The sequence below is a fragment of the Tursiops truncatus genome, chromosome 3 (genome assembly GCF_011762595.2).
Source record: "Tursiops truncatus isolate mTurTru1 chromosome 3, mTurTru1.mat.Y, whole genome shotgun sequence".
Classification (NCBI taxonomy): domain Eukaryota; kingdom Metazoa; phylum Chordata; class Mammalia; order Artiodactyla; family Delphinidae; genus Tursiops; species Tursiops truncatus.
Window position 1 is genome coordinate 13120115 of NC_047036.1, and position 25416 is coordinate 13145530.

Here is a 25416-nt window from a genome sequence, read left to right on the forward strand (position 1 = left end):
GAAGAAAGTCAAAGACAAATATTGTATGATATCGCTTATATGTGGAATCTAAAAAAAAGATACAAATGAACTTATTTACACAACAGAAACAGACCCACAGACATAGAAAACAAACTTATGGTTACCAAAGGGGAAGGTGGGGGGAAGGGATAATTTAGGAGTTTGGGATTAAAATATATACGCTACTGTATATAAAATAGATAAACAACAAGGACCTGTTGTATAGCACAGGGACCTATACTCAGTATCGTGTAATAACCTATAATGGAAAAGAACCTGAAAAAGAAAAGAATATGGATATATATATATATATATATAAAATATGGGAATATGAGTAATATATATATATATATATGTATAACTGAATCACTTTGCTGTACACTTGAAACTAACACACTGTAAATTAACTATAATTAAAAAAAAAACTGAAATTCTACTCCTAACATTTAGCTCAGCTTAACCACATAGAAGGAAAAAAAATTATCAGTGAGAGATTATTTTATTTTTTGGAGAAATTTACAACGAATGCTGTACTTACTTCACATTTCAGCCTAGAGCTAAAAGTTTCTTTTGTACTTGAAAACGAAAAAGAAAAAATGCTGATGAATGACAGACTCCAGGATAAAATACGCATATTCAAACCCAAGGGAAGTGTCTTCCACATTATGCTGCTGCATGAGTATAATTTTCTTGAATGCTGGGAAGTATTCAAGGATAAGCAAACCATTCTCCTTATAGGACAACAATACAAGCAAACATTTGACATTTTAGAGCCTTTCAAATGAAAAATGACTGACTGAAGACTAGTTAGCTGCACTAGAATCTAGCTGGTGAACATTTGCTTACCATTGTGTTCCCTTATGTGGTGGCCCTTCCTCTCTCCCCCTTCCTCCAAATACTTCTGTCACTTGCCTCTTCTTTGGAAATAATCAGACCTTAGTCTTTCTGTGCTCTGCGTGGAATTCTCATTAAGTTTTCTGACACAAAGATTTAGATTAGAAATTAATAAGCTGATTTTCCCAAGAGTTATGTAAGAAGTTAAATAGCATAGGAGATGGACATAAAGATGTACAGCTTTTGGTGTTATTTATTTAATTAGTATAACAAATAGCTTTATGCTTATTGGAGGTTTGGGAATTTTCTCTCTTTAGGCTAAATATATGTTATTTCTCTAAACATGTTCGTTGGTAGCTCACTGTGACACCATATGCTGTAGAGAAGAATTCAGTATGTGGGACTCTATCTTGGGCACCATCCAATGAAATGTAGTTACTTCATGCTGATCACCAACGTTTTAGTGTAATCCCCAAGAATGTTTATAATTAGGTCGAACCATGTCAAATGGTTGATTTTTGACTCTTTTTTCCCCTACAAAAATGGTGGGATTTTTTGTAACTTATACAATATTAAAGATCCAGTCTACTCATTTTTTTTTCTTGAGCTAAATTATGTTGTCTGATGCCATAATATGTTCTATATACATAAGACACTTAATATTTAATTGTTGATGGGATAGTGGGCCTGGAGTTGATTTAGTGAGACTGGTTAGGTAGGTTGTAAGGCATTTGCGTCCACCTCTACACCATGCAATGAGCATAAAACATCATGAGGCTGGGGGCTTCCCTGGTGGCGCAGTGGTTGAGAGTCCGCCTGCTGATGCAGGGGATGTGGCTTCGTGCTCCGGTCCGGGAAGATCCCACATGCCGGGGAGCGGCTGGGCCCGTGAGCCATGGCCGCTGAGCCTGCGTGTCCGGAGCCTGTGCTCCGCAACGGGAGAGGCCACAACAGTGAGAGGCCTGCGTACAGCAAAAAAAAAACAAAAAACATAAAAACAAAAAAACAGAAAAAACAAAAAAAGAAAAAAAAACATCATGAGGCTGAGCTGGAGGTTTAGTGTCTTGGTTGTATATAAAGGGAGGACATATTATGGGTCAAGGAGGTGAAGAATTTCGTAAGGCATTTGAAAAGTAAACAGTTGAAAAGGTTAAAAGTGTATCGGTTCTGATCTTGGGAGGTCAAGCCAGTAAACTTAACATCCACTCTTTGAAATGGTGTTTCTAGTCCTTCCTTGGCATTGAAGGAGGTAGATTTTGCACGAAGGATGGCACTGCTCATAGGCCATCACCAGACAGTCTATATTCCTAATGCATATGATTCAGAGACAGGAACAGGAGCGTGGATTGCCATTCCCAGCTCACACTGGGGATGGAGAGGAACGGTGCAGTGCATCTGTGGGCTCTGCCTTGGATAAAGAAGCTGAGGATGGGCTTAAGGGACCCAAAGAGACTGATGCTTGAGAAGGGGCAGGTCCAAAATAGAGACTCACGGGTGGCCGTGGACATGTTCCAGAATTCCGGTTTTCAGAATTTTAGACCAACCGTAATAATCTGTACTGTGGCACACTGTATTCCAGCTGCTGCTGACAGAAATGCCAGACTCTTCTTTGCATATTACAAAAGGTCTCGATTGCAACAGAACTGCTGTGTCTCTCCTCTAATTCTCTGTGTCCATCTGCATCGCTAACTTTAGTTACTTGGTTATTCTCCTGCACCAATGTGCCCACACGAATGTAGAGTCTTGGTGAATCTTTACGTTTAAAAAATAAACCTGCACGTGACAAAGCAGTCCACTGTGACCTCCTTGTTTTCATCTCCCATTTTCTAGAGCATTGCCTAGAAAGTAGACTAAAGCAGTAAACGTTTCCTGAGGGTGTAGTCTTTTTGCCAGCTGCAGTGTCTGAGAGGCTATGATCCCAGGGTGTGTTAAGAAGATAGGAACTCCAGTGCGGTGAGAAAGTCTACATAAAAACAAATTGGTATATTCCCGTGATGGCTGTAAGTATCTGTTGTGATTATTATATTTTAAGTGCCAAATGACTGTAAATGGTACCAAGTGCGGAGGGGTCCCCAACACCTGGAGAAGGCTGCTGTGGAAGAGTTGATAATAGATAAGGGTCATGTTTCGGAAGGGAAGAGACACCATTCTAGGCTAGCAAAAGCATGAAAACAAGGCATGAAGTGAGTTTGGGGAGTCACAGGCAGATCGAATTGGCCAATACAGGGACAAAAGAACCACTTAGAGAGACCTAGTCTGAATTCTTTATACAGATTATTACCGCAAAATAAATTGGACAAAGTGCTGATCTAGGACCTTAATTTTGAAGTATCAATTTACACTCCTGGAACATTATTAATGGGTAGCATTTACTGAGCGCTTACTATGGGCCAAACATAGAACTAGGTGCTTTGAAGGTATTGATTCACCACTCTGGGACCTCATTTGGTAAATAAGGCCACTGAGACAGAGTTAAGTATCTTTTCAAAGTCAAGGAGGTGATAAATGACAAGGGATTCCTATCCAAGTGCACTGATTCCTGCCTTTGGGCTTTTCCCCAAGAGCCTGTAATAAAAATCGAAGGGAATATAGTGTGGTGGCCAAGGTCACTAATGCCTGATGCTTTCATTTGCAAGCTTTGGGAAGGTTACACAATCTATGCCTTAGTTTTCTTGTGTGGACTATGGGGATAGTGACACAGGTCCTATCTCACAGGGTGGCCGTGAGGATTCAGTAGAATAACGAGATGTCAGAACATGCTCGGTAGGGGCTGGCTGCCGTGAGAGAGTGGGGAGTGCTCAGCCCTAATCTTCCTGCAGGATAGAAGGAGCAATGGAAGCTCACAAATATGAACTGTTTGTTCAAGTACAAAGTTGGGATTAGAATGGAGCCCTCTTGTCTGTAAGAACAAGGGGTCTTGTCTCAACCCCTGCTAAATCAGGATGTGTGGTCAGGCCAAAATGGCTGAGGATTGCTTTTGAAATAATAAGAAAAAGACATTTTAAGGTCAATTCTGATGCTTGTGGATGAACAAATCATTTAATTTTGTGCAATAGGAAGATACGTGTGTGTTTGTGTGTACAGAGTGCTTGTTTTTTTTGTTTCTAAATAGGCAACTAATTATTCAGAAGTAGTCACTAATTCTTTACTTCTGTATTTTTAAATATGTGTTTCCCTACATTAAAATAAAGATGGATTGAACTTTCAAATACTCACAACATTGTGTATACGATATATTGCTATTCCTAAACGACTTTTGTATGCTGAATTTATTCAACAACATACAAACAGTCTTGATGATTATCCGTTATCTCAAAATCCCTTTTTGATGGCCCTCCTTGATTTCAGAGACACCAAGAAATCAGGCTCCAGGGGCAAGGCCAGCCCCTCTGCTGGCCTGGCGACCCTCCCCATCCAGGGGCAAGAGAGGGTTGGGCTGGAGGTGGGCAAAGCTGCTGAGGCTATCTGACTTCCCTTGCAGCACAGGAGCAAGGGAGAGTGACCAGACTCCCATTCTAGATGCTGACTAAGTGCCACGCAGAGATGAGAAGGTCAAGGGCTGCCCTGATAAATGCCCAGGCCTTGGTACCAGTGTCTACTCAGGTGCATCATCTCTCTAGGATCTCACTCTCACTCTCTCCTCAGGGAGAAAAGGGTCACTTCCTCTCAGCACCCACCCTCTCTTCCTACTGCATCCCAAGGCTCTCATCCACTAAGCAGAATCAGAAGGGCAGTGCATGCATGGACCTTCCCCTACCCCCATCCCAGCAACGTGGGTGCAGATTTCCCCCTAACAGGACCAGCTCCTTGAGTTTTCTGCCCTGTGTTCAAAAGGGCCCCATGCTTGGTTTGTTGTTCTGCTGTTGCCCTCTTGAAATTCCTAATCCTTTTTTTTTTGGCTGCACCGCACAGCCTTTGGGATCTTAGTTCCCCACCAGGGATTGAACCCGCGCCCCCTGCAGTGGAAGCTCCGAGTCTTAACCACTGGACCGCCAGGGAAGTCCCAATCATTTCTTTTTTTTTTTTTTCTTGGCGGTACGCGGGCTTCTCACTGTTGTGGCCTCTCCCGTTGCGGAGCACAGGCTCCGGACGCGCAGGCTCAGCAGCCATGGCTCACGGGCCCAGCCGCTCCGCGGCATGTGGGATCTTCCTGGACCGGGGCACGAATCCGTGTCCCCTGCATCGGCAGGCGGACTCTCAACCACCGCGCCACCAGGGAAGCTCCCAATCACTTCTTAATAAGGGCCCTACATTTTCGGTTTGCTCCGGGGCCCACAGACTATGTAGCCAGCCAGTCCTGCCCCCTAACATGCTCCTTGACTTTCGTATATTTACTTTCAAAGACAAGTTCAAGGATACAGTAGGTAAGAAAGGAGCAGCCTGCTTCTGTTAATTTAAGGAGAAGTGGACTTGCTGGGATAAAAAGGTTTAAATCGTATCAAGGCTTTTTGATGTGCATGTTGCCAGATACTTTAAAGTACTTGTATCTATTTATTCTTGCAGCCATGCAATGGATATTCTCACTCAAACCATTTTGCAAATGCATGGAGTATAAGTGGTATCTTCTTGTTTTGTTTTGTCTCTTTACGAGCAAGTTAGACTATGTTTCAAATTCTGTTACACCATTTGTGTTTCTTTGGTGAATAGCCTGTTGTCATCTTTTCCCAGCTTATATGCTAGTCTTAGTGTCTTTCAAGTGATTCCTATGAGTTCTTTGGAGAATAAAGACATTTGCCCCTTGTGATTTTTTTCCCCCAAAGGGTTGTTTGGCTTCAATTACATTTGTTGCTATTTGTTTATTTTTCTTATACGAAGTTCGAAATTTTTCTGTGGTTGAATGTCCTGATAATTTTCTTTGTACTTTCTTCTGTTGGTTTTAGGTTAATAGACTTATAACCTTCTAGAAATTTGATAAATATTTAGTTCTGTTTTCTTTTGAATTTATATCTTGTGAGTTTTATACTTTGTTTTTTTGAGTAAGATGAGGATATGATTTTTAAAAAAATAGATATCTAGTTGTCCCAGGACCAGTTATTATTTCTTCCTTCTTCACAGATTTTCAGGGTTACTTTCCTGTCTTCACTGTTTATATACGAATTTATCTCTGGGCTCTCCATTCTGTTCAACTGGTATTTCTGATTTAATTGGTGTACCTTTATATGCCATAAATGGTATAGGACTGGTCCATTTCAAAATCCTTGCAAATTTTGCACACATTTAATTATTACACCATTTATGGATATGATTGGATATTTCACCATTTCCAAACGGTAAAATAAAAGCATAATAAACTTGCCTTCAAAAATATTGCAATATACAAAGCAACATTTTTAAAAAATCAGCATTGTTTCCTTCCTGTCAAATACTGTAAATAAATGAAACCTTCTTTTAATGGCAAATACTGTGGTCAATCAAAGCACAGACTAATGAATTCAGATTAAGTTCTGTGGTCTTCAGACACTTGCCAGCCTTCAAAAGAAAGAGTAGGGCTTCCCTGGTGGCGCAGTGGTTGAGAGTCCGCCTGCCGATGCAGGGGACGCGGGTTCGTGCCCCGGTCCGGGAGGATCCCGCGTGCCGCGGAGCGGCTGGGCCCGTGAGCCATGGCGGCTGAGACTGCGCGTCCGGAACCCGTGCCCCGCAACGGGAGAGGCCACAACAGTGAGAGGCCCGCGTACCGCAAAAAAATAAAAAAAAAAAGAAAGAAAAAAGAAAAAAATAAAAAGGAAAGAGTAAAATGGGGACTTTTCAAAAAGAAAAAAAAAGCATCCTCTTTCTCTACCTCCAAATAATTTTATTTTCTGGTCTGTTCTCAGGTGTCTGTTTTTCTCTTAACCACTGTCAGATTTAAGTAGTTTTCCTATGGATTTAAAGTGTACAAGTGGCATTTCTTTTAAATGTTCAACATTCAGACTCTTTACTAAATCATTGTCTCATATTGATCTATGTTAAATTTATTTTTCTGGACTTGATTCTTTGTAGTTTGAAAACTTGCTAGTTTTATAATTTGGATAAACTAAAAAGGCAAAGTCTGTGTTTACCTGATAGCTATTACCTTGTTCATTCAACAGACAAGATACCTTGTCTGTATCGAGGGTCTACAAGCAGCTGGCACTGTGGGTAGCAGTGATCTCCACAGACAGAGTCCTTCTCTGGGGAACCCTCGGGGCACATTCTGGGAGGAGGGCAGTTGCTCCGGTCATACAGAGTCTCATGGGCCGTAGTAGAGAGTTTGGGCTTAAGCCAGGACCCAATGGGAAACTGCTAAGGGGTTTAAACTGGGCTGGTGATACGATCTGGTGATGTGCGTATCATTGTCTATGACACCTCAAGAAGATCGGGAAGGAGGGGTCAAAAGGGCTGGGGGAAGACAGGGCAAAATATTTAATTCCATCTCTTGACTGTAAAAGATAGAAATCTGGAGGCAAGCAAGATTATTCTGCCTGTCTCACACCATACATCCGAAAACATTTCCTTAGCTATCATCACACTGAGAAAAACAATACCATCACAAATGCCTGAAATGTTTACGTTTTATTTAAATAAGTGAAGGCCCTGCAAGTTGCATTCCAACAAAGTCTTTATGAACGTACTGCTATCATAAACATGCCCTAGAATTTCCATTGGGGTTCCACAAAATGTATTCGATTTTTAGGATGAGTATAATAATTTTACAAGAAGGTGAATGAAGAAGGGCCTGGAGTAGCGGAAGACATTGACGCACAGCTTGAAATGTCCGATCCCCGTCACCTGTCCTTCCTTCAGACAAAATGGGAGAGTCAGAATGTCCCTGTCAGCTTCACGGATGAGGCGATGCCTTTGTTCTAGAAGAATTTGAGACGAGAATTCTAGGGAATTTTACAGTTATTAATCAAGTATCTGTACATCCAGAAAGAGAATGAAGTAAAGGAACAACAGCTATTGGTGGAGTATTTGATCTACTTTGGCTAAAAGGCAAAGCTGTTATATTTTCAAAAGAGAGGAGAGATTAGATCCTAAGTTGCTATATTCAAGAACTATTCCAGTTTCAGGCAAGATTTATTTTGCTTAACGTTTCTCATTTTATAGAAGCCAGACCTTTCCCTTCACTGGCCCCTGCAAACCTTAAGTAAGGTTATGACCGCAATTTGTATGATAAAAGGGCTATAAATGCAGAATTTAGGGAGAGCGATTTTTTTTTAACGCATAAAGCTTTGAAAAATACAACACAGATTGTAGGTGGAAGCTGAATTAAACTTTTTAAAAGAAGAAAGACCTACCAAGTCATCTGTTCATTGCCCAGAGCAAATTAAACTATTTCACAGGATCTGGAAGCCTTATCAAATTTATCATGTGGCTATATATACAGCTTCTTATTTTTACTTGGTTGTGCTTTTTTAAAAGTTACAGTTCATCACTGTTAAAATAATTACTTTATGCCTATTACACCTTTCACAGAGTCAGTCTTTTCACGTAGAAAAAATACCTTCAGTAAAAAATTACTTTATGCCTATTACACCTTTCACAGAGTCAGTCTTTTCACGTAGAAAAAATACCTTTAGGACTCTTTCTTTTTTTTTTGGCTGCACTAAGTGGCCTGCAGGATCCTAGTTCCCGGACCAGGGATAGAAACCAGGCCCTTGCACTGAAAACGCAGAGTCCTAACCACTGGACTGGCAGGGAATTCCCAATTTTTTTTCTTGAATTCTAAGTTTTATCTTTGGTAAGCATACATTTCTGCAGTTCCAACATTGATCACCAGGTGCAGCAGACAGACTCTTCCTTTGTTCCTTATTGGTTCACATAACAGAAATCCAGTAGCAGGGTGAGTGTCAGGACCTATTCGAACTGGTTTATGTCTTGGGGATGTTCTTACCTGATTTCTTTCTGTCTTTCTGCTTTGCTGCATGCATCTTCATGGTAAGGTGCATGCTCCTTTTTGATACACTATGGTTGGTAACAACTCCTAGGGTTATAATCCAGAGAGAGAGAGCACCATTTCCCCACCATTGACAACTTTGGCCATTTAACTGCCCCTCTCTATCTGCCTAGTCAATCACTGGTCAGTGAGGATGGGTTCATGTTGATTGGCTTAGGACAGGCAGAGCTCCCTGCTGGAGACAGAGGTGAATTCACTGTCACCCAATCATGAGAGAGCTACACAGAGGCAGGCGGATGGAATGGATTCAGGGTGGGGGCAGTCACTGCACTCAGTGTACTGCTTTGGCCTCTCCTCCCTTCCAGTTCTGATTTAGAAGGATTCTGGCTATCTGTGAAGTACTCTGTTGCTGCCATTCATATTTTCTCAGTTGCTTTGTGCTCAGAGATGCCTCTTGGCAGGAATGGTTACCTCTCCTCCTATCAAATAGAATGGTGGCTTCCCACTGTGGTTCCAAGGGAACCTTCTCTCCCAACCCAAGGAAGGTGGAAGAGATGTAGGAGGAGAATAATGACACTCCTAGGGAGCATGGCAGGTAATAAAATTGGGTCTTTCATTTGGGCACAAAGAAAGATCACACTGGACATGCAAGGTCAAAAGTCGCACACCCAAAGGGAAGACATGGCAGTGAAATAACCCAGGAAATTTTTATATATGTTTTATATATATATATAATTTCTTTTCAGTTGAGGAAAGAGGAAGTTGATTAACAACTCTAGCTCTTCCATTTGACCTTTAACTTTTAGGGTCCTGGTTTGTGGTTGTAAAGTGGTTTTTAGTTTTGCTAGAGGGCTGGTAACTTTTTTTTTTTTTTTTTTCTCCTGTACGCTGGCCTCTCACTGTTGTGGCCTCTCCCGTTGCGGAGCACAGGCTCCGGACGCGCAGGCCCAGTGGCCATGGCTCACGGGCCCAGCCGCTCCGCGGCATGTGGGATCCTCCCGGACCGGGGCACGAACCCGCATCCCCTGCATCGGCAGGCGGACTCTCAACCACTGTGCCATCAGGGAAGCCCTAAGGGTTGGTAACTTTTTGAGTCAGGGAGGAATAGAGAATGTGGGAGTCGAAAGGGGTCTTGAAGATGACCTCCTCCGATATTCCTCTCCCCGGTCTGATACGCTGCACTGATTGTTGCTGAAAAGTCTTGAGTAGCTTCAGGACCACCCAGCTAGTCAGGGAGTAAGTGTGGATCCGAGCTATGAATTCTGGTTTCTTCACTTAAGTGATTTCTTAACGGTATTTAGTGCCTTGTGTCTTCTCTGTGGCAGGAAAACCTGCTGTTGTAATCTTCTTTGCCAAGCAGGGCTGTTTGGATCTCTCTTAATTCCCTTCACAGAATTTTGACAATAGACTTCTGCTCATGACTTTCTAATAAATGGGCCGTGTGGGATGGGAAACATAATAAGATCCTAAGATTGTCTTGTATTAAATAAGATTAAGATCTGAAATGTATAGCCCTTTTTTTCCCCTTTCACCGTTGGTAGACTTACTGCTTATGTGTGAAAGGAGGAGAGTCAATGCCTTTTAAGATTTATTATTCAGAATTTCCACAAATTTGGATAGATCATCACAGACAATTAAGGTAAACATAAATAAACATGCTTTGTATAAAATCCCTAAAATCAGTGAGTGGCCATAGGGTGCAAAGGTCCGTAATTGTCTGGGTTTGGGTCACCTAAAGCCACAAAATATTGCTGCCTGTCCCTTTACAACACTTTCTGTTGAAAGGTGAAGTTGGTATTTTCTCCACTCTTTCCCTGTCCTCCATGTCCTGCAGTAACGTAACCTCTGTCACCGAGATGGCTTGATGATGGAATTGTGTTGGACATGGTGTCCGGCACACGGGATGTTGAATGAATGAGTGCGTGGATCGAGAGGAGGCACCTACGACTTTGTCACTTGAGCCTCCTGATGCCAGGAAACAAGCATGTGTCTTTGAATTCGCCCTCAGATCCTGCTGAAACAGCCTTGAACTTCAGAAAGAACCATGTCTTTCCTTGCCCACCTGGATTAAGCCAAACACGGTCTTCTCATGATCTTTGGGACATAGTAGTCCTTCAGAACTTTGGAGGAAAATCATTGGTTCAAATTGTAGTGAGGGTGTTACTAGCATGAAACTGTCTTGTGAATGACTTACAGTATGATGGAAATTCTTGTGCTGACGCACTACCCTTTAGCCTGTCCATGGTCTGATCCTCTCATTACTCTGCTCAGAAACCCAGCTGTGAAGCACCATCTGTCAGCAGCGGCAGCAGCATCCGTCTTAGTGTCAGCTGACATCTGTGTTAACTCTGGAGGAATTGCCTGAAGGCCGTTTTAGGTGGGTGTGACGCTCGCGGGGAGCAGGCTCCGCCTTGGTGCCTTTTGTGAAATACTGCCTGGCCTTTTCAACTTAAAACCACCCGTGATGGAGTGCCAAGTGCTTGCTTTTTCGCGTGCTGGAAGACTCTTTTAGGACTTCTGCATTCCATGATACATTAAACCTTATGGCTAATCTTCCTTCTCCTCTCATAATACTGCCATGCAGTGAGACTTGAGTAAATGCTCAGATGATAGACTCAGGGTAGGATTTTCTGCTTTCTGCTTCATTCTGCAGAAAATGGCGTTGGGGAATCTACTGGGTTGAATCTACTGGGTCCTCCCCCTCCCTTCCTGAAACATCAGAATGTGACGTTATTTAGAAATAGGGTCGTTGCAGGTGTAATTATTAAGATGAGGGCACACTGGAGTAGGGTGGGCCCTTAATTCCATAAGGCTGGCGTCCTTCCAAGAAGGGATACAGAGTCACATGGAAGGAAGATGGCCATTTGATGACAGGCAGAGGTTGGAGGTACGCTGCCACAAACCAAGGAGTGCCAAGGATTGCTGACAACTGCCAGAAGCCAAGAGAGAGATTCTTGGCATGGAGGAGATTCTCTCTAGAGCCCTCGGAGGGAGCACGGCCCTGCTGGCACCTCGATTTCAGACTTCCAGCTTCCAAGACTGTGAGACAATACACTTCTCTTGTTTTAAGCCATCCAGGTAGTGGTAATTTGTTACAGCAGCCCTAGGAAGCTAATACAGAGTACTATACAGTGTGTCGCCACTGGGAATCTGTATGAATTTTGTTAAGCTCAGTTTGCATGCTCAACACATGGCCATTATGTAAAGACTAACTTTGGGAGTAACATAGATACAACTGGTACCCGTAAGGAAGGGATAGTGCTTTTTAGGAAATAGTACGAGAACAGGGCTATTTCATTAGGAGTAAATTTCCAGGTTACTCACTCAGTCAGTCCTTCAGTCTTATGCCAGTTCATTCAACACACATGTACTGATTGACCATAATATGCCAAGCACAGTGCTTGCTCTGAAGAGTAGAGCAGTGAACAAAATAGTTTTGGGATCTACCCTTGTGAAGTTGAGAATCCAGTGGAGGAGAAAGACAGGAGTTTGTTCATAATCAACCTACATATTTTTTAACATCATTATAAAAGAAAAAAGTCACGCTAAAAAGCGATGAGATTTTGTGAATCATTTATTATTTGGGAATATCACTTAATGATCCTATTTAAAAACTTAAACCTACTGCATTTATGTTCAATTCTATTTCTGTGTCTGTGTTTTATATCCTCACCCAGTATAGACGGTCTTGTTTTTCTACTGCTAATCATAATCCTTCACATGCAGTAGGTTTAGCATGTAGTTGCTGAATTAAATTGAATTATTGATTAAGAATAAAAGTAGGGAGGATGGTTAATAATAGCTAACATCTATTAAGTATCTATTATATATATGCCTTATAGAATTGACCTCTTTTTTTTTTTTTTTTTTTTTTTTGCAGTATGTGGGTCTCTCCCTGCTGTGGCCTCTCCCGTTGCGGAGCGCAGGCTCCAGACGCGCAGGCTCAGCAGCCATGGCTCACGGGCCCAGCCGCTCCGCGGCATGTGGGATCTTCCCGGACCAGGGCCCGAACTTGTGTCCCCTGTATCGGCAGGCGGACTCTCAACCACTGCGTCACCAGGGAAGCCCTAGAGTTGACCTCATTTTATTCTCATAGGTGTTTCTATGAGTTTCTATTTCCCAGTACACCACTTTACAGATGGAGAGACTGAGGGTCTCAGAAAGTAAAAAAACTTCCTCCACCTCAACCAGCTAGTTAGCGGCAAAGCCAAGATGTGGGTCCAAGCAGTGGGCAGTCAGGCTCCACGCCCTGGGCCTCACCTCCGGCTTTAGAAACACTTGCAGGCATCCTGCTGCCTTCCATGGATTCGTTTAAGAGGACTGTGTCGGAATCATGTGCCTTCCTTCTTTTTCTTTTTACTAATCACAGACTCCGGGAGTAATGCAGAAAAGATTGGCTTTAATTCACATTTTTGTCTAAGAAAATCTTCTTTCCTCACCAAGGTAAAAAGAGCGTGACACTAGAATGTGGAATGATTGCTGATCACTTACATCATTTCTATTTAATTCTTTCTCTCTTTAGCCTTTGGCTTATAAGCTAATGTCACTTAATGACTAGATACCCTGCAGGGTCGTGTGTGGTTAAGCCCAGCCTTGCATTTCACGTCATGGTTTCACTTGTGTGGTGTTGGAGCGGGGAATTCCGCTCCCGTGCTGTCTGCCTTGAGGCCGAAACTCTTGCCTTTCCTAGAGAGAATGTGGACCATCCCCAGGAAGAGGGCAAAGGGGACGTCCCCAGGCCTCTCCTGGCTGTCCAGCTCCAATCAAAGCCCCACGGGCTTTGGAAGAGCCAAGCTTTGTGCAGCAGGTGTGTGTTCGGGTCTCAGAGCCCTGTGCTGCTCCATTAGCGTCTGTGATGTGGGCTGGTTGGCAGCCCATCCTGGAAGCTGCTGCAGGCTTGTAAGTAAATGGCTCCAGAGGAGCTGCTGACTCAGCCGTGGGGTTGTCCCTGTTCCTCTCCTGGAAGAACTCTGTGTACTTTGTTCGCCTGCTCCAGCCGCAGCCCTCAGGATCTGATTTCAGCTGGAAACAAGCAGCTCTAGAAGTTTCAAAGTTAAAAACCACAAGTATTGAATCCAGCACTCTGTCATGGCAGCATCATTCCCAGTAGCTACAAGGTGGAAACACCCCAAATGGCCATCAGTATGCCCCCCAAAGTGGTACATACACACAATGGAATACTATTCACCCATAAAAAGGAATGAAGTACTGATACAGGCTACAATCTGGATGAACCTTTGAAAACGTGATACGTACAAAAAGCCAGACACAAAAGGATGAAGATTGTATGATTCCGTTTATATGAAATATCTAGAATAAGCTTATTTGTAGAGATGGAAAGCAGGTTAGAGGTTACCAAGGGCTGGAGGACAGAGGAATGGGGAGTTACTGGGTAATTGTACAGAATTTCTGGGTCAGGTCATGGAAAAGTTTGTAAACAGTAGTGGTGGGTGTACAACAGTCTGAATGTAATGGATGCCCCTGAATTGTACACGTAAAAAATAGTTAAGATGGCAAATTTTATGTTATATGTGTTTTTAAAATAATGAAAAAAATGCAGCACCCTGAACCAGATCTTGCATCTCTCAGCAATGAGCTAAATGTTGAAAACCATCCTTGGCTTTTCTCAGGCTGGACATAAACCTGTGAGAACTGTGGCCTTGTAGGGGAAGGGCCCAGCACACGGGCAGGGTGAAGGAGGTGCTCAGTTAACGGGTCTTGTTTCCTGTTTCTGCCTGGACTGCCCCCCAGTTACAGCATGTGTGGCCTGCTCAGTGGCCCTGAGGTCACTTGTTAGGTGCTTTGGAAACTGGAGTAAAGAAAGTTCCAGTTAAGACATTAAATGGCTTGAAAGGGAAAAAAAACAAAAACAAAACATGACTGAAAGTTCTCTATTTCCTTTCCTTTCCTTTCTTCTTCTTGTCCTCCTGAGACTGTATTTCCAATCTTTACCAGGAAAGAACAAAAAATGGAGAAGCAAAGCAAAGGACATCATCTACTATTCTTCACTCACAATAAAGTGAGGCAGGGGCTCAGGACTTGATTCCTCCTCGTTTCACTCTAGTTCAGCGTCTCCAACTCTGGAGAACTCATCTATTAAATCCCCGCTGGCCTGCAAGAGCTAATACGTGTTCACAGTATGTGTTGAGTTTCTTTCCAAAAACTAATATGCACCTGGGCCAGGGATTAATCCAGATCATTTTTTGAGGTAACTAATATTATTATTCTGTATATACAGACATTTGAACTGTGTATCAAAGAAGATAAGAAACTATCTCAAGGTAACAATCAGGCAAATAACAGTGAATTCAACACACAAACATGACCCACTGCTCCCGTGATCTAATTCTGAGATACAGAAAAAAAAAAAGAGAAACTCTCTTTCCTTTGGTGTGGACATTTAATATTAAAGCAGACTATTATGGTGCACGGCAGCCACTTGGAAACAAGGTGCGGGAGAGAAACAGGAAATAAGGGGCTAAGGCCCTCACCACGTGGGTCCACGTGCTCCTTTGTAGATTTCCTGTCCGAGGTCTGTGGCTGAAATCTGCAGGAATGAGTTCAGTGCATATAGTCTGGAGTTGATAAAGGGCATCAATTTTGCAGCGGATTTCTTGGACTCTTTAAGAGTGTTAGAAATCATAGGACCCCACTGATTCATTTTTTTGTTACGTCTTGATTGATCTTTTCTGTTTTCCCCTTTACCTTCCTCATGTTATCAATAAATAACAACGGAATGTCTGACTGTCTTGTTTTAAACGTCTGCATTTGCACAGTCAGCCTGGGCACTGGGAAAGAGAAGAGAGAAGAAACTTAGTGTTGCAATTTTATATATGAGGATTTTTATATTAGAAGAGACTTAAAATCCTATTCTAATAGGGTCCCCATTTAATGAACATTCTCCTCTTCAGACATTGGGAAAACCTGTCACCCTCTAACAGAAAGCCTGAAGGAATCAATGATTGGAATCACATTCTTCTGCCAACATTCCCAGGTTAACAGTGTGCCCCAAGTGACCGAAATGATTGACCCACCAACTAATTTGTCCATACAGTGGTTCACGTTTACACGTGTGTATGTTCACCTGTTCACAGACAATGCTTACCAACTTCAGTGCGTTATTAGTCTTTGCTTGCTTTGGTATTTGTATATTTGATACCTAATTGTTTGTTCAATTGCCCTCATTTGGGCCTCTAGCCTCCACTTGGGAGGAAATTCAATAAAAAGCCAAATTTTACTGTACCAAATCCAGCAGGCACGGTTTGGATATGCTAACAACTCCTAATGAGGGTTTTGGCCATTGGTCAAATAAACAAACTTTCATGTAGCAGTTGGATAGAAAGCAGAATTGCCAACTCTGTTTATGCTTGAGGGATTTTTTACTGGATCTATAAGGCATGTAGAATTTATATGCGTATGTAATATTTACTTACTATTATATAATAGTAAAATAATAATTAGTGTTTCAAATTTCATTTCTTGTTTCCTGATACAAATTGAACTGTGATAAATGTGTCAATAGTAAACACTCGTGGTGGACTCTGGCCGGGACCGGATGTGATTGAATGCTTTACAGCCTCTAGCTCAGAGCAACCTCTCCCACGCTGAAAGGTGGCGGTACAGTTCCCCTATTCTTAGTAGAGAAAATAGGTAGTTGGTTTTGTTTGTTTGTTTGTTTTTATCCATGTTTTATGGATGAAGGCAGTGAAGCTTAGAGAGTTTGAGAGATCTTCTCCCGGGCATGGTGCATGGAAGTGGTAAACATGGATTTTGAACTCCTGTGGGTCTGACGTCGTGATGGACAGTTGTACGTGTCAGCTTGGCCAGGCTGTAGTACCCAGCTGTGGACTCAGACGCTAATCTAGGTGTTGCTGGGAAGGTGTTTTGTGAATGTGGTGAACACCTGCAATAGTTGACATTAAGGAGACTACTGTTGATGGTTACTGTCGACTGGACCGTGGGCCTTCAATCCAATCACTTGAAGGTCTTAAAAGCAAAATGTGAGATTTACTGGAAAAGAAGGAGTTCTGCCTCGAGGCTGCAGCATTAACTCCTTCCTGAGTTTCCATCCTGCTGGCCTGCCTACCCTACAGATTTCCAACTTGTCAGTTTCAACTATCCTGTGAGCCAATTCCTTTAAATCCCTCTCTGACTCTGTATCTATATATATTATATGTGTTGATAATATATATATATCTTACATATATGCATATATGAATAACCCTATGTATATATATTTATAGAAATAATGCCATAATTTTCCCTGGTCATTACATGTATCCTGATAGGAGATATTTACACATCTCCTATCAGTTCTGTTTCTCTGGAGAAGGACATCAAAGCCTGGGCACCATGACACCCATTTGCAAAAAGTGAAAGAGGTTTCCATCTCCACATTACAGGAGATGAAACAAGATTCAGAGTTTGAGAGGCGTGCTCATAGATACGCATGTGGCTTGGAGATGGTAGAGCTCAGGTTTGAGGCCAGAGACTCCAGAGATAGTGCTCGAAACACTCGAACCCAAATCACTCCAACTGCATGAGAAGTGGGCAGCTGTGATGGATACAGGGCAGGGCGGCTGATGTCTGTTAATCACTTGTATGTGTGACGGTCGCCGCGCTGAGCACTTTGCCTGGTCCTCCTGGGTTCTTGGTACAGCTTCCTGTGGAGGTCAAGGCATCGGTCAGAAGGAGAAGCTCCTGGCTGCTTCTCAGACCGTATGGCAGGTCTGAATCACCTGGAGGGCATGTGGAAACACAGGTGGCTGGGCCCTCCCCCACCCCCGCCCCGCTTCCCATTTAAGGGCAGGGGAGATGAAGCTCTGCCGTTTGTAGTGGAGCCGTCACAGAATCTGTAGATATATTTTGAAACCAGCGCACCTCAGTTCTTGCTGGTATTAGTGTTTTCTCAGGTCTGGCTGTGCTTCCCCTGCAGCCCTCCGTGGTGATCAGCTCTTGTTCTGGCTGTGGAAGCATCACATCCGCTAAGCGGACTCCCCTAGGCGGGTCCCCAGCAGACGCTCCTCTGCTTGGGGTCCTGTCGCTGCCACAAGGGATCCCAGGCGACTCCAGGAAGTCGCACCTCCGGAGCTCCCTGAGTCCAGCCAGATTACCCTGCAGCCTGACGTGGCCACGCGTCTGGTTGGTGCTGGGGTGTCTAAGGGCGATGATCTCCGGTGTGCTAATTATAGGGAGCGAGGTGACAGCACCCCTCTGTGCCCAGAGCTTCTCTTTATCTAACACACCGCCCCCTCTCTCAGAGGAAGCCCAGAGAGAGAAACAGGATGCAATCTGGGTATGTCTTACCTGTGCTTCCCTTTTGCCTGGTCCTTTCCAGTTATTTCCCTAGGCTGGGCCTCCTGCCCCATCTTCCCACCACCTCCCTCTGGTCTGGATTTCCCTTATATAAAACTCCAGGATCGAATCTGACAGGTCTGGCCCTTGGTTTGCTAAAGGAGGTGAGATATGTTGGCAGTCCCTTCCTAAGACAATAACTTAGCTCACAGAAACATTGTCACTCGACAGATGTGTTTTTGACTATTAGAAACCAAGTATCCCCTTGTTCTTTCCTTCTGAGGTCCTCCTGTGACAGTTCTTCTGTAAGTGCCCCCTCTCCTCCTGCCCACAACACACACACCTTTTCCCTTTCCACTTGAACTCACTGGGGAGATGGTTATGCTTCCAGAAGCAAGGCAGAAGAGACGAGCATATTAATAGTATCCAAAATATGAAACCCACTACACTAAGATTTATTGAGTATTTTCTGAATGCACTCTCCTAAGTGATATATCTGCATGATTTTATGTAATCTCACTCCACCCTGTTTATAGCTGAAAACACTAAAGCATCGAGGGGTTTTATCGTTTGCTCAATACTAGTAAGTGGCAAATCCAGGTATAAACCCCGGCCTCCTGACTCTAGATCCTACACCCTACCCACTTAAGTGTACGTGAAAGCTGGTTACAAGCTGTGAAGCCAGATTTAATACAAGATTATATGTAGTTGATCCTCACTATTTGTGGATCCCATATTTGCAGATTTGCCTACTAGCTGAAATTTATTTGTAACCCCAGAAGGGGACTCACGATGCTTTCATGGTCATCCTCGGATGTGCACAGAGGGTGAAGAATTTGAGTGGCCGGGCGTGCAGGATCCCAGCTGAGGTTGAGCCAGGCTGACTTCTTGTTTCAGCTCTCATGCTGCAAGTAATGGTCCTTATAGTCTCTGCAGCGCCACGTGTTTCACATTTTTATGTTTTTATTGGTGAATTCACCATTTGAAATGTGTAGTGCTGAAGAGCTAGGTGTCTAGAGTTCCTAAGTGCAGGAAGGCTGTGATAGGCTTTACCTGTGTTAGGTCAGCTTCCTTTAGGCTTGAGTCGCAGTGCTGTCGGCCTTGAGTTCAATGTTAATGTATGAACAATATATATTAAGTAAGGTGTCTGTATTTTCTTTTCTTTTTTTAAAATGTTTTTATCTTATATTGGAGCATAGCTGATTAACAATGTTGTGTTAGTTTCAGGTGTACAGCAAATTGATTCAGTTATACATATACATGTATCTATTCTTTTTCACATTCTTTTCCCATTTAGGTTATTACAGAATACTGAGCAGAGTTCCGTGTGCTATACAGTAGGTCCTTGTTGGTTATCTAATTTAAATATAGCAGTGTGTACATGTCAATCCCAGACTCCAGGGTGTGTTTAAAACCACGCATAAAACAAGTTTACGTATTGATGGGTTGACAAAAATGTGATCAGAGGCTCACAGACACCTAATCCTGTGTTTCCCCTCAGAGCAAGGATTCCCTGTCGTTAATTCAGTGTTTACAGAGACTTCATGGAACTTAACAAGAATGGACTGTATCGATCTCTCTGTTACCTTGCTTTCCTTAATTAGTTAATTCATTAAATACTCAGACATTTAAGAATGCTTTACTTATCAAAAGGCATACATTCTTAATGGAGGTGATATCACCCCCAAGGGGACAAAAGTTGGTTCTTGCGGTGGAGGGGAGTGAAAATCTTATTCTTTTTATATAAAAAGCATATATATATATATATATATATATATATATATATATATATATACACACACACACACAGTACATGACAAATCTGCGGTACATCTGTGGTATTACAATTTCAGTTGGAGGGTGATAAGGAAAAATGTCTAAAAAAGTTTCCTTGGAGGCAGGGCAATCATGAAACAAAGGTTGAGACACACAGTTGTAGGGCACAGTGAATGATATGATGAAGCATCTAAAGTATTTACTAGACTATGCAGCACAGCATATGCGCTCAGTGTTAGCTATTTATTAGAAAAATCATTAATAATAGTATTTGTTTCCCCAATCTTCTTCCCTTTCTTCATAGGCCAGCATTTCCTATACTGCAGATCATGGTCTTCTGAGGGATCTGCCCACACATTTTCAGATCTGTCTGAAAATTTCTCCTGAAATTTGTTGTTTTCTTTTGTGCTTTAATTTTTATGATGATCTTAAAGATGATGCTTGCATACCGGTCCTCTTTGTAGCAGAGTCCTCCCACAAGACTTCATTGCCCAAGTTGCACCTGGCTTTTAAGGAGGGAGCTCTCCTTCAGTGGTTATAGGCCAGTAAGGGATAAAAGAAGAGCAGACTGAAAGCATGTGAATGATACAGTCAGAGCAAGTGAGGGCCAACTGACGTGCACCCTGTTGTAGCAGGAAGGACTCCCCAAGTTCAAGTGGGTGGAAGTGGTGGGCAGGGCGAGTCCCCAGAGGGCCAGGGTAGTGTGGACATGCCCAAACCAAGAGCCCATTGGCTTCAGGAGCCAGTGCTGTATTTACGTTTTCAAGGGCAATGTAATCTCAGCAAAATAACATCATCTGCCAGGTTAAATTAATGCTGTTCATTTGAATTTTATGGGTTTTGTTGTTTTCATGTCCAATTCGTTAGTTTGTTTTTGTCTTATTGTTGAATCAGATCTAAGGCAGATGGAGGTCATTTCTAGTTTTCCATTTGTGCATCACAAGTAACAATATAATAAAAATAATTCCTATAAGTTAGTGGTGCACAATAATTTTTTTTTTCCACATTACAGTAGTATTTGCATGACTCAGGTTTGAGGAACGACCATGGACTCATAGAATCATAGACTATTTGAGCTGCTGGGAATCCCTTAGTCCAGCCATCTCCCCTATCAGATGTCGACACTGAGAAGTGAATGTCCAGGGTCAGAGAACAAGGGAGCAGCAGACTGAGGTCAGAGACCAGGTTGACATACTTCTAACTAGGTACCAGGTCCAACATGTCAGCCCCCACCGAGGGTGAACCATGGCAGATAAATGGTGCTGCCTGACTCATATAAATGCCGCCACGAAGGCCTGACATACTGATGGAGAGTTTCTGCACTGTCTGCTAACTCTGAGAGAGGAGGATGTGAAATAGGCAGAAATGATGGGAATAACAGAATTGTTTCAGAGCCATAAGTTATAATGAGCAGTGGTGAGAAGCAACAGCCATTGAACTTCACAGCTCTGGTGATATCACCCATGAACTTGGATTGTTCCATTACTCTCAACATTAGCAAACAAAATCCTGAAGCTCTTTCAATTGAAGCCCATTTGTGCTTTTCTACTTTGTCCTTTTTATAGACTATAAACTCACTCTACCTAACTGGGGTGTGTACACTATGCCGGGAAGACTATTGGAAAATAGTGTTTCTCAGCTTAATGGAAGAGTTTAGATCATAACTTGTGGTGTGAAAAGAGTTCATCTGGAATGTAATTGGTTGGTGACTGTTTTAGTTTTCTATTGCTGCGTAACAAATTACCATGAATTTAGCAGCAGCTTACCGCAAGATGTCTATTATTTCACTGTTTCCTTGGGTCGCGATTCTGGGCTTGGATCAGCTGGGTCTTTTGTTCAGGATCTTGCGAAGCTGCAGGCAAGGTGTTGACCAGAGCTGCTTTCTCATGTGAGGTTGGGGTCTTCTTCCCTGCTCATGTGGGATTGGTAGAATTCATTTCCTTGCAGTTGTGGAACTCATGGTGGTTTGCTTCTTCAAGACCAGTAGGAAGGATCTCTCTCCTCTAGGCTCTTTAAAAGGGTTTACTTATGTATTTAGGTCAGGCCCACCCAGGATAATCACCCTTTTGATTAAAGTTAATGCTATAGGAAACTTAATTACATTGGCAAAATCCTCTCACCATTGCCATGTCCTGTTGCTTAGTGGCAAATTGCAAGTTCTATCCATACTCAAGGGGAGCAGGTTACCAAGGGCATGGACACTGGCTTAGCCTGTCCAGGTTGCTACAACAAAATACCATAGACTAGGTGGCTTATAACAACAGATATTTCATTCTCACAGTTTTGGAGGCTGAAAAGTTTGAGATCAAGGTGTCTGGTGAGGACCTGCTTCCTGGTTCGTAGACGGCCATATTTTCCCTGTGTCCTCATGGTAGAAGGGGCAAGGGAGCTCTCTGGGGTCTCTTCAATAAGGGCACTAATCCCATTGATGAGGGCTCCACCCTTATGACCTAATCACCTCCAAAGGCTAATCACCTCCTAATACCATGGCATTGGGGATTAGGTTTTAAGATATGAGTTTTAGGGAACATAAACATTCAGCCTGTAGCAGGTACCATGGGGATCATCTTAGAATGCTGTCCACCATGGTCATTGGCACTTCCCTCCTGAGGCAGTGAGTGTGGTTCATATTTGTAGACTTTCATGTGCATTTGCAGAATGTCTGCAATATTAATGTATATGTTCAAATTAAAATTTAGAAGAGTAGAAACTCAGTTGTGAGCTGAGGTGAGGTTATTTAGACCAGGGTTTCTCAACTTCAGCAAATTGATGTTCTGGGCTGCATAATTCTTTCTTGTGAGGTGCCGTTGTATATGCTGTAAGATGTGGAGCAGCATCCCTGGCCTCTACCCACTGGAACCCAGTAGCACACCTTCCCCAGTTGTGACAATTAAAAATACCACCAGTCATTACCAGATGTCCACTTGAGGGAGAGGCACCCCCATTTGAGAAGTCCTGCATTAGAAAAACAAAGTGGGTTTTTTTTGGTTTTGTTTGTTTTAATGAAGAACCCATTAAAGCAGGGAATTTGTTTTTTAAGGTGATGCAGCTGTTTGGAGCCAGCAGGCTCTCGCTCCTTGGCTAATGCCTCATTCTTAGATTTGTCTTTAGCCTTTATTAGGAAACGTATAGTTTATAGTTGCAAAGAAAAACTTAATACTGTAGATGTGTTTCCCACATGGACTTTCTTATCCACATGTATGCCAAAACAAGATTACGTTATCATATTTGACTATGTTTTATAATCTTGTCTGAATTTATAGTCAAGCCATATTATAATAGGGCTTTAGTTCTACTATGACATGGGTCAGATATTTCCCAAAAGATATTTAATGCCTAAGGCAAGGAACCTAATGAACTCCTTTCTTGGTATTATGGCTTCTTTCTTGGAAACAAGTGATATGGCTTGGTAAGGGATGGAGTGGAAGGCACGGTCCAGTGCTGAAATTACAAAACTCAAAAGCTGCTCGTTCCTGTTTTCTCTAGGCAAAGGCAGCTCAAGCATCTCATCCGACGTGAGTTCAAGTACAGATCACACGCCGACCCAAGCCCAGAAGAATGTGGCTACCAGTGAAGGTAGGCATCTGCTCTTCATTATCTCTTGCCCTCTGGTCACAGTGCTGGCTGTGTTTGGAAGACACGTAAAAGGTGTGAGTTTCAGTTTTGTTCTACTGAGTGGAAGCATATGAGATTCTTAAATATGAGAAGGCCAAGGTTTTCCCAGGTTTCTTTTTTGTTGCATTGCTGTCACCATCTACTAAAGTTGTTTTGATGTGGTTTAAGGTAAATGCTGTTATTTTGTGAAAATATAACAGGCTGACTTTTGGGAAGTGTTTATGAATGACATATCTTGTTTTTCAGTATGAAAAACATTATGATTGTAAAATATTTATGCTGCAGTTGAAAGTTCCTGCAAGAACTTTCAAAATAGGCACACCTGGAATTCAGGATTTTGATAACGGGAAGGTCATAGTCATGGGATTTGTAGAACTTGAACTATTCCCACTACCTGGGGAGTAGGAAAAGAGGTTTGTTTGATTCTTTCAAGAGTAAGTGAAAAGTCCTGCTTGTCAGAACAAAGATTGGTTGCACTGATATTCTTGATAAAGAATTTGACTATATGTAGTAGCACATGTTGGAATTTAATTGCTTCCCAATAGTTGAGAAGCTTTTCAGTTATTACTTACTCGTTTGAGTGTGGAAATCATTGTTTCTATTGTAGTTATTTAGTGGAAAGTTGACCCAATTATGGAATCGGCTCCTTTTATTTTAAGGTGAAACACATTTAAATGACTTCTTTTCTGAAGAAGAGTTCTTTCTAAACGCATTGTTGAATGAAGGTCCATGGAAGACGCGAATGCCGTTTATCATGAAAGACTTGTGAGGTGTCAGCCGATTTTCTCACGACACTGTATAGAGCCTACTTTCCTAGTGTGCAGGGTGTTGTGGAAACACCGTTTCCAGTCTTTGTTTCAGAGGCTTAATTTCTGCTGCTTGTAATATCGGGAAACGCACTCAGAGCCTGGTGTTGGTCATGTCAGTTGTTTGATTGCTCTTGATCTGCACTACAGGGTATGCATTAATGATGATGCTTTACTTCTGTTGTATGTATCTTCTCTTTGGGTATTCTTTGACTTGGTGTGTTTCAAATAAGAATTATCTCCTCTGGGTTAATTATCCCCAGACTGACAGATAAATAGCTTTTACAACTGGATTGTATTCCCTTGTGTTTTGTGCCTTAGCGTTGTTTTTACCGGCATTCTGTGGCAAACAGATGGGGGTGTTCTCCTTAATGGAGTGAAGAATCAGGTAGCAATCCAGCTTTGTCAAGTTTGTGCCTGTTCATTCAAATATGGGGATTAGATCATTCTTGAAATTCAGTTAAGGTAATGTGCAAATCGGGTAAATTGATTTTTAGACCTTTGCTTTGATTCTTAAAAGCCAGAGTGGAAATCACTTCAATTTAATTGATTTATGATCTGCTCTAATCAGAAGTCTATGTTTTGTAAAATTATCACTTCTTTCCATCATTATTTTACAGTCACACTTGTCACAGTAATTTGTCTAATTTGAGTGGCTGTGAAAATAGAAAGTTAAAAGTATGTGAAATAATTCTTCCGGGTTTCCCTATCCGGATTTAAGTTCTCTTAATATTTTTTCTCCTTTTCAAAAATAGAAGATACAAAAATATATGAGCTCTGTTGCAAAGGTTGGGGGAAGGGGCCATGGGATTTCATGCATTTTAAAAATGTCTGGGGCTTCCCTGGTGGCGCAGTGGTTGAGAGCCTGCCTGCCGATACAGGGGAAACGGCTTCGTGCCCCGGTCCGGGAAGATCCCACGTGCCACGGAGCGGCTGGACCCCTGAGCCACGGCCTCTGAGCCTGCGCGTCTGGAGCCTGTGCTCCGCAACGGGAGAGGCCAGAACAGTGAGAGGCCCACGTACCGCAAAAAAAAAAAAAAAAAAAAAAAAAAAAAGTCTGCTTTTATGCTTCAAAAAAAAACTATATAACTATGAAAAAATTTTTCATTTTTGTTTTGCCATTTTCTTAGGAAGATCCTTTTGGTGTAGGCCCTGTCAATGTTTCATACATTTTGGTCACAGTGCATTTTCAGGAGAGGAAAATGGGAAAATGTGTGATGTTCATATGAAACAGAA

General features: G+C 42.4%; 1 protein-coding gene across 2 annotated transcripts in view; it reads left to right on the forward strand.

Annotated features, from left to right (window-relative positions):
• The window catches only part of FBXL7 (F-box and leucine rich repeat protein 7), a 416516-nt gene that overhangs the window by 90595 nt on the left and 300505 nt on the right, over positions 1-25416 (forward strand). For both annotated transcript variants that reach the window (XM_073802027.1, XM_019951132.3), the window contains exon 2: positions 23246-23335. In XM_073802027.1, the coding sequence (XP_073658128.1) occupies positions 23246-23335 (90 nt within the window). The remainder of the gene's footprint in view (positions 1-23245; positions 23336-25416) is intronic.